Source organism: Scyliorhinus torazame, chromosome 12 (genome assembly GCF_047496885.1).
Source record: "Scyliorhinus torazame isolate Kashiwa2021f chromosome 12, sScyTor2.1, whole genome shotgun sequence".
NCBI lineage: Eukaryota > Metazoa > Chordata > Chondrichthyes > Carcharhiniformes > Scyliorhinidae > Scyliorhinus > Scyliorhinus torazame.
Window position 1 is genome coordinate 205,187,350 of NC_092718.1, and position 8,950 is coordinate 205,196,299.

General features: G+C 45.0%; 1 protein-coding gene across 4 annotated transcripts in view; it reads left to right on the forward strand.

Moving 5' to 3' along the window:
• The window catches only part of cluha (clustered mitochondria (cluA/CLU1) homolog a), a 135,519-nt gene extending 130,655 nt beyond the window's left edge, over window positions 1-4,864 (forward strand). For 2 of the 4 annotated variants that reach the window (XM_072469753.1, XM_072469754.1), the window contains exon 26: window positions 2,816-4,579. In XM_072469753.1, the coding sequence (XP_072325854.1) occupies window positions 2,816-2,987 (172 nt within the window). In that variant the 3' untranslated portion in view covers window positions 2,988-4,579. Of the gene's footprint in view, window positions 1-2,815 lie in introns of all 4 variants that reach the window. The other 2 variants (XM_072469750.1, XM_072469751.1) reach the window with 1 other exon arrangement.
• The last annotated feature ends 4,086 nt before the right edge of the window (window positions 4,865-8,950 follow it).

The following is an 8,950-nucleotide window of genomic DNA, read 5'->3' on the forward strand; positions in this document are numbered from 1 at the left end:
TAGAAGCTGCATCTTGACACACCTTCTGCACAGATGGTCATCAGGGACGTTGGAGGCCTCCCTCATTTCCCACATTGTGCAGGAGGACCTTGAGCTATTTTCCCAGGTGGAGCATCACCACCAAGCTCTATCCTGACCTCTCCCATGTATCACCTGTGCTGGCCGCAAACAGCTAGCAGCCCACAGCAACCTGGAAGGAGAATTCTGATTGTGCACCCTGTCACCGACATGGATTAGCTGATGCAGCCTAACTGCTTACATCCGGTGGGATCAGTTAACATGATGGCTGGCAAAGCAGAGTGGTGACTGTTAACTCTAAAATGCCAACGGTTCACATAGAAACGTAGAAAATAGGTGCAGGAGTACATAGAACATACAGTGCAGAAGGAAGCCATTCGGCCCATCGAGTCTGCACCAACCCACTTAAGTCCTCACTTCCACCCCAGCCTCGTAACCCAATAACCCCTCCTAACCTTTTGTTTTTGGTCACTAAGGGCAATTTATCATGGCCAATCCACCTAACCTGCACATCTTTGGACTGTGGGAGGAAACCGGAGCACCTGGAGGAAACCCATACAGCCAGGGGGAGAACGTGCAGATTCTGCACAGACAGTGACCCAGCGGGGAATCGAACCTGGAACTCTGGCGCTGTGAAGCCACAGTGCTATCCACTTGTGCTGCCTCATTCGGGCATTCGGCCCTTCGTACCATCATTCAGTATGATTATGGCTGATCATGCGAATTCAGTATCCCACTCCCGCTTTCTCTCCATACCCCTTAATCTCTTTAGCCCCAAGGACCATGTCCAGCTCCCTCTTGAATATACCCAACGAACTGGCCCCAACAGATTCCTGTGGTAGAGAATTCCACAAGTTCACAGCTCTCTGAGAGAAGTTCTTCCTCATCTCAGTCCTGAATGGCTTACCCCTTATTCTTAGGCTGTGACCCCTATTCTGGACGCCCCCAACATCGGGAACATTCTTCCCGCATCTAGCCTGTCCACTCCCATCAGGATTTTATACGTTCCTATGTTTCAGTCTTCTAAACTCCAGTGAGTACAAGCCCAGTCAATCCAGTCTTTCTTCATACGTCAAAGAACAATGAACAAAGAACAATACAGCACAGGAACAGGCCCTTCGGCCCTCCAAGCCTGTACCGGTCATGATGCCAACCTTGGCCAAAACCCTCAGCACTTCCTTGTGCCGTATCCCCATCCTATCTATGTGTTTGTCAAGATGCTGTTTGAGCACAGTTAATGTATCTACTTCCACAACCTCCCCTGGCAACGCGTTCCAGGCACTCGCCACCCTCTGTGTATATATTTAAAAAAAACCCGCCTCGCACATCTCCTCTAAACTTTGCCCCACGGACCTTAAACCTGGTGACTGACCCCCTCCATCCTGGGAAAGTGTCAGTCCTACTATCCCGGGAATTAGTCAAGTGATTCATCGCTGGACACCCTCAATAACAAGAATGCCCTTCCTCAAACTAGGCGACCAAAACTGTACACAATACTCAAGCTGTGGCCTCACCAAGGCCCTGTATAACTTCAGCAAGACATCCCTACTCCTACACTCAAATCCTCTCGCTATGAAGGCCAGCGTGCCATTAGCTTTCCTCACCAATGCGTCCACTATTTCTAGGGCCACTTCCTGAGGTACTCTGGGATGCAGAGCATCAGGCCCTGAGAACTTAAGGGGTTTCAATCCTATCAATTTCCCCAATACAATTTCCTGACTAATAAGGATTTCTCTCCCCATGCTAGACCCTCTGTCCCCTAGCATTCCCGGAAGGTTATTTGTGTTCTCCTTAGTGAAGACAGATCCAAAGTATTTGTTAACTGGTCTGCCATCTCTTTGTTGCCCATTATGAATTCACCTGATTCTAACTGTAAGGGACCTACATTTGTTTTCACCAGTCTTTTTCTTTTCCCATATCTATAGAAGCTTTTGCAGTCAGTTTTTATGTTTTCAGCAAGCTTGCTCTCATATTCTATTTTCCCCTTCCTGAATTCAACCCTTTGTCCTCTGCTGAAATTTAAATTTCTCCCAGTCCTCTGGTTTGCTGCTTTTTCTGGCCAACTTGTATGCCCCTCTTTGGCCTTAACACTATTCCTGATTGCCCTTGTTCGCCATGTACAAATTCTCCTATTTTCCTAACAATTGTATGCCCGATGCTACTATTGAAATGAATGAAAGCATCACAACAGTGCAGAAGGAAGGCTAGAGATTGGGATTGAATCCAAACTGGTTCTAGCATTACTGATGGGTACAAGTTGAAATTCTTGTATTCCCCGCCTCCGGCTCCCACACATCGCGGATGTTAAGAACATGAGAACTAGAAGCAGGCGTAGGCCATCTGGCCCCTCGATCCTGCTCCGCCATTCAATAAGATTTTTAAAAAAAAATAATAAATTTAGAGTACCCAATTATTTATTTATTTTTTCAATTAAGGGGCAGTTTAGTGTGGCCAATCCGCCTACCCTGCACATCTTTGGGTTGTGGGGGGGAGACCTATTCAATAAGATCATGACTGATCATGTTGTGGACTCAGCTCCACTTACCCGCCCGCTCACCATAACGTTTAATTCCTTTACCGTTCCAAAATCCATCTATCTTTGCCTTAAAAACATTCACCTGGGTAGCCTCAACTGCTTCGCTGGGCAGGGAATCCCACAGATTCACAACCCTTTGGGTGAAGAAGTTCCTCCTCAACTCAGTCCTAAATCTGCTTCTCCTTATTTTGAGGCTATCCGCCCCTGCGTCTTGTGGGTGTTTATCGCTTTTTAAAAAATATATATATATATTTTTAACAGCCAAAAAGACCTGGAAAATCTGAAAGCGGAGGTTCAGCGTCGGCAGCAGCTGCAGGAAGCGGTGAAGAGTGTGGAGCAGGGGGAGACCACAGAGGAAAAGGTGACTGCGCCGCATCACAGGGAGAAGAGTCAAACTACCGTTGAATCGTCCACAGAACAGGCCTCGGCGTGAAAGGCCTGTTTTTTTTCACGAACCTTCCAGGAACTGATGCCTGCTTAAACCTCGGCAGGTTTGCAGGCTGTAGGAGACTTGTTGCAATAAACTTTATCTCTGGCGCGCACACAAGAAATGCACTGGTACACGGAAATGTGTAGCATTTAATGATTCTTTTTTTCTTCAAAAAAGGAAAATCCTGCCATTAGCAGATCTGAATAATATCGAAGCCTTAGCAATGGCATTGGCTACACAGCGTTTTTAAAAAAAAAATATATATATATATATTAAAAAAAACTCGGTGTTTAAAAATAGTTACTTGTAAAGTTATTACAACTCAACTTGTACAGTCAATGAAACAATCAGTTGTTTGTAAAGTACATGTGTGATAGTGGAAAAGAAACTGTACAGATGACAAATTCCAAATGAATTAATCTTGAAATACTTAAAATACTCAGGTCAGTATATGTTGTGTAAGGGCACCAACCAGAGGGGGGAAAAAGACATTTAAGACTTTGGTATTCGGAACCAATTTTTATTTTCTCTTCCGAAGCTAACCCTGATAATAGCTACGTGCCCTAATGAACACGCAGTAGACTTGGCAAATAAGTCAGTCACTGTTCAAGCGGTGAAACCTGTACGTGCTTGTGAAAACGTGCAGCCACAGGCCCTTGCTTGAGTTATCGTGTTGATTTCCAGTTCATTCCCATTTTAAAAGCTGATGACCTTTACACCCCGAAAACGGTCAAATTATTTGGAATTTGTGTATTTGCCACTGGTGATTGGAACATTTTCTCTCCCCAAAAAAACCCCAAAAATTGCCCTCTTCTCAGTTCTGGGAAGGCTCCATTTCAAAATTATAATTGGGAAGTGTCTTTATAGCAACACGAGTGGAGGAAACGCGTACTTTGATTTTTTTTTTTTTGTGTATCGTGCTGTGACACGTTTCAGAACTGTAAGTCTGAAGGATTGTGGGATTTTTAGAGCATGTGCGATGAAACCACTTGATTCAAAAGTGCTGACATCGCATAGTGTACTCACGGGGAAACCTTTTTTGTTCCGGTGAATTACTGTGACCAAGAGAGATGAGGAAAGCCATTTTTAAAAACGGATAACCCTATAAGTTGTGTATGTACATTGTGGTACTGATGAGATGAAAAAGATACATTTATGAAACGTAATGAGTGCTATATAGTATATTCTCAAATCCTATAATCGTATTTCATGTGACGTGATAATGGAATCATTACACAGTAAATTCCTCCCATTAAGGATGTGTAATAAATGTTGGAGTAAGTTGATTTTCTTTTTACTTGGGTATCCACAGTGATTGTCCATAAATTGCTTCCTGAGCTACAGTGTGGGTGTATCTGATTAATGCAAAAATCATCTTAATTGCTGCACTGGATGTTAACATTGCGATCGCTCACAATGCTGAAATCTTTCTCTCCCGCCGATGTTGGCCAGAAGCTGAGGTGGTTCTGTGAGTTTGTGGCAATTGTGTTGTAGGGAGCGACGGAAGGCGAAGGCAGTGTCTTCATTGCAAAGCGACTTGTTCTTAAATTATTTGAATTTACTACCAAGTGTTCAATAAAAGATGAACAAGAACATTTGTTTTTGTACCTCCAAGATTTTCTTTTCCACGTTTACTTTGATTCCAATAACGGTGGGGAAAAATAAGAATTCAACATTGTTACTAATGCTGATGAATTTTTAAAAGCAATTTTTCAAATCATATTGTGGTATTCATTTGTTTACAATGACCGGAAACTTGGCCGAAATTTTAATGCTTCTTGATTCCTTCCTTTAAAAAATTTTGGATTCATTCTAATTCACATTAGGAAACCAAATATATATGCTAATATGAATAAATCTGAAACATTGACCTCCTCTAACTGATCTTTTTGCTCCTTTCTTTAATTTGTCGGCTAACAGTGGTTTTTCAGTACGAATCTCTTTCTTGAAACAATTCAATGACTCAGACTCCACCGCACTATGGGGCAGCTAGTTCCACAAATTCACCACCCTCTGCGAGAAGTAGTTCCTCCTCATCTCAGTTCTAAATCTATTCTGTATCCATGACCTCTCGTTCTAGATTTCCCCACAAGGGAAATCTTTATCAATCCCATTTCGTACTTTATACACCTCGATCAGATCCCCTCACATCCTTCTAAACTCCAGCGAGTACAAGCCCAAACTTTTCAACCCTCTCCTCATACATCAACCCTTTCATCCCCGGAATCAATCTGGTGAACCTCCTCTGAACTGGCTCCAATGCCACCCCATCCTCCCTCAAATAAGGAGACCAAAACTGGATACAATACTCCAGATGTGGACTCACCAAAACCCTATACAATTGCAACAACTCTTCTCTACTTTTATACTCCAGTCCTTTTGCAATAAACGCTAACATTCCATTTGCCTTTTTTTAAATTACATGCTCCCCATGTCTGTGTTTCCCCTCCGGGTACTCCGGACTCCCACAGTCCAAAGATGTGCAGGTTAGGTGGCTTGGCTATGATCAATTGCCCCTTTAGTGTCCAAAGAAAGGTTCTGCGACTAGGATGGCCTGACCCTAGGTGGGGTGCCCTCCCTGTCAGAGGGTCAGTGCAGACTTGATGGGCCGAATGGCCTCCTTCTGCACTGTAGGGATTCTATGATTCATTCCATAAATGTGTAATGTGTCCCTGACAGCTCCCCCTCGCACCCTCTCTCCCCACTTCCCATCGCCGCAGCCACGTAGCCTGTTGAGAGACTGGTTCACGATTAGGTAACTTGGTTGCTTAACTGAGACACTCTAGCACGATATGTGCTGATCTGCAGATGCAACAAGGGCTCATGCTTTTAGAAACGATGGACGGACAAGCATAAATAAACCCTCTCGGAGGTGGCCTTCCATTCCTTTGTGCCATACGTCAATCCACAGCCTACAGAGCGGATGGCTGATCGGTACCTGGGTCTCAAATAGCCCCGAGTATCTATCGGGCCATTACCTTTCTTTCCAATCCCTCCGCCTCCGCTACTATTTCCCAACCTTTTTCTCCAGGAACGTGCTTTGCATTTGCCTGGCTGTGACTGTAGAATATCAGGCCAGGCGCCAACACTCGTTCATTTGCCTCACTTGCTGCATTGATATATTTTTGAATTTTTATTTTTTTTAATCATAAATTTAGAGTACCCAATTCATTTTTTTCCCCAGTTAAGGGGCAATTTAGCGTGGCCAATCCACCTAATCTGCACATCTTTGGGTTGTGGGAGCGAAACCCACGCAGACCCGGGGAGAATGTGCAAACTCCACATGGACAGTGACTCAGGGGCGGGATCGAACCTGGGACCTCGGCACAGTGAGGCAGCAGGGGGTAACCCACTGCTCCACCGTGCTGCCCTTGTTTTTGAATATTTTAATAATTACGGCAAGCTGAATATTCTTTGGGAATTTAATTGTTCCTCCTTTTGTAGCTAATCTGGCTGCAGTGCTGTGGATTCGGGTACAGTTTTACAATCCTCTCCCGCACCTAGACCATTGCATGTTCCAACCTGCTTATGTATGGTTGAGGGGCAGAGATGGGTGTATTTTGTGCTCAGAGATGCGATGAGACAATAGGGCACTAACCATTCACCCGTCCAAATTATAACTTTAAGTTGAGGCCTGAGCCTCACCATTAGAATATCCAACCAGTTGTTCTTTTTGTTTATGGGATGTTGGCACCACTGGCAGGGTCTGCATTTGCTGCCCATGCCGAATTGTCCTTTAAAACTGAGCGGCTTGCTAGGCCAAGTCAAAGGCCAGTTAAGAAGATTTCCTTCCCTACGGGACATTAGTGAACCAGATGAAGCGTTCTGTGAGCATCAACGGTGACTTCATGGTCACCATGAGTGAGAATGTCTTTCAATTCTAGAGGACGTCTTTAAAATTTATTCTCAATCGGTCAGTTTGAAATATTCCCAGCGTTTTTGTGTACGCAAATAGGTTGGTACTCGTTTCTTGACTTCCTTCAGATTGAACTCTGACTCTTTATTCCCCAACACTTCCAGATTAGGTTAGTTTAGCCCAGGTCTTGACAATTAACCTCAATCACAACAGGTTGTTACATGAGTTGAAAAACCTAGGTGAACAACCATGTCTCCTGTCAATTTAAATGGGGAAAGATTACACTGCAACACTTTGCGCAATTAATTACAATTTAAAAATAACGATTAAGCAGAAAATAAGATGGTGAGCAGGACAATCAGTGATTCACACACATTGACTGCTTAATAAATCCAAAGAATCCCTACAGTGCAGAAGAAGGCCATTTGGCCCATCGAGTCTGCAGTGACCCTTGCAAAAGAACACCCTGGCTGGGCCCACTCCCCCACCCTATCCCTTTAACCCCACCCAACCTGCACATCTTTGGACTGTGGGAGAAAACTCCCACAGATAGTACTCCAAGGCCAGAATTGAACCCCGGACCCTGATGCTGTGAGGCAGCAGTGCTAACCACTGTGCCACCCTGTCGCCCAGCTAATTTTTCCAGTGCCTAACTTGAAATTGTGCAGGCTCTGGGTAGGTAAACCGTATCCCTATGCACATTTGGGACGCGTAATGGAATATTTGAACAGTCACCTGACAAAAAGTATACGTTTAAATTTGAAGGATGTTTTCGTTCAAACAATCTCTTGAAATAGTCAGGTAGGAGAAAAAAACCAGAAGTCTACAGTCTTCATGCGTTGGTACAATCCATAACTGCAACTAATGGCTTCTGCGCCACACCAGGCTGCTTCCCCTCCACCTACGCAAGCTGCAAATTGTAGTCTGACACATACGGGGTTAATGTAGGACTCTGCACACAGTGATGTGAGAAGGCTCATGACCCAGGGCCAGGAGTCGGTGTGTTGAGCAGAGATGTATAAAGGCCGAACCATGGAGAGAGCTCCTGGCCAGTAATCACTGAACATGTGCAAACAGTTCTCGAAGTTAATAAAGACTTGAGGTATCCCACTGAAGACTACAATGGCTTGAGATGCACTGATCTGTAACCAACTTCCTCCCAATAGAAATAAAATTTTGTCGGACAAGACTGTAATCATGTTTTCCTTGTGTGCACCCCCTCCCCCCCCCACCCCCGCACCACCTTTGCCTTATCATCTAAAGGATCTTTTATCAGCGAGTTAACTGCTCGATTACACACTGGTGTTTCTAGCCGAGCATTTTGTGCAGGATAAAAAGCATCCTCCATTATTAAACCCCTATTTGCGCAACACAAAATGAAAGACCAATTTCTATTGTTACACGGTGGCACGGTGGTTAGCACGTCTGCCTCACCGCCAGGGACCAGGGTTCAATTCCGGCCTTGTGTGAATGTGTGGTGTTTGCACTTTCTCCCTGTGTCTGCTTGGATTTCCTCCGGATGCTCCGGTTTCCTCCCACAGTCCAGAGATGTGCAGGTTGGGAGGATGGCCCATGTTGAATTGCCCTTAGTGTCCAAAAAGGTTAGGTGGGGGGGTGCGGACCTAGGGAGGGTGCTCTTTCAGAGGGTCGGTGCCGACGCGATGGGCCGAATTGCCTTCTCCTGCACAGTAGGGATTCTGTGATACTCTTTAATGATGTGGCAGTTGTGGTGGATTACTTCATACAGCACCAGTGCGACATTTCTATCTTTATACTTCAGCCAATGTTTATGGAAAAATGTTCAACGTGCGGTGAAGGTTCATACTGCACAACCAAGCAATTAAAAAACTTGGCAGTGTTCTCAAGAGCTCTTCATTCACTACTGGTTCTTTGGGGCAGCACGGTGGGGCAGTGGGTTAACCCTGCTGCCTCACGGCGCCGAGGTCCCAGGTTCGATCCCGGCTCTGGGTCACTGTCCGTGTGGAGTTTGCACATTCTCCCCGTGTTTGCGTGGGTTTCGCCCCCACAACCCAAAGTTGTGCAGGATAGGTGGATTGGCCACGCTAAATTGCCCCTTAATTGGAAATAAATGAACTGGGTACACTAAATT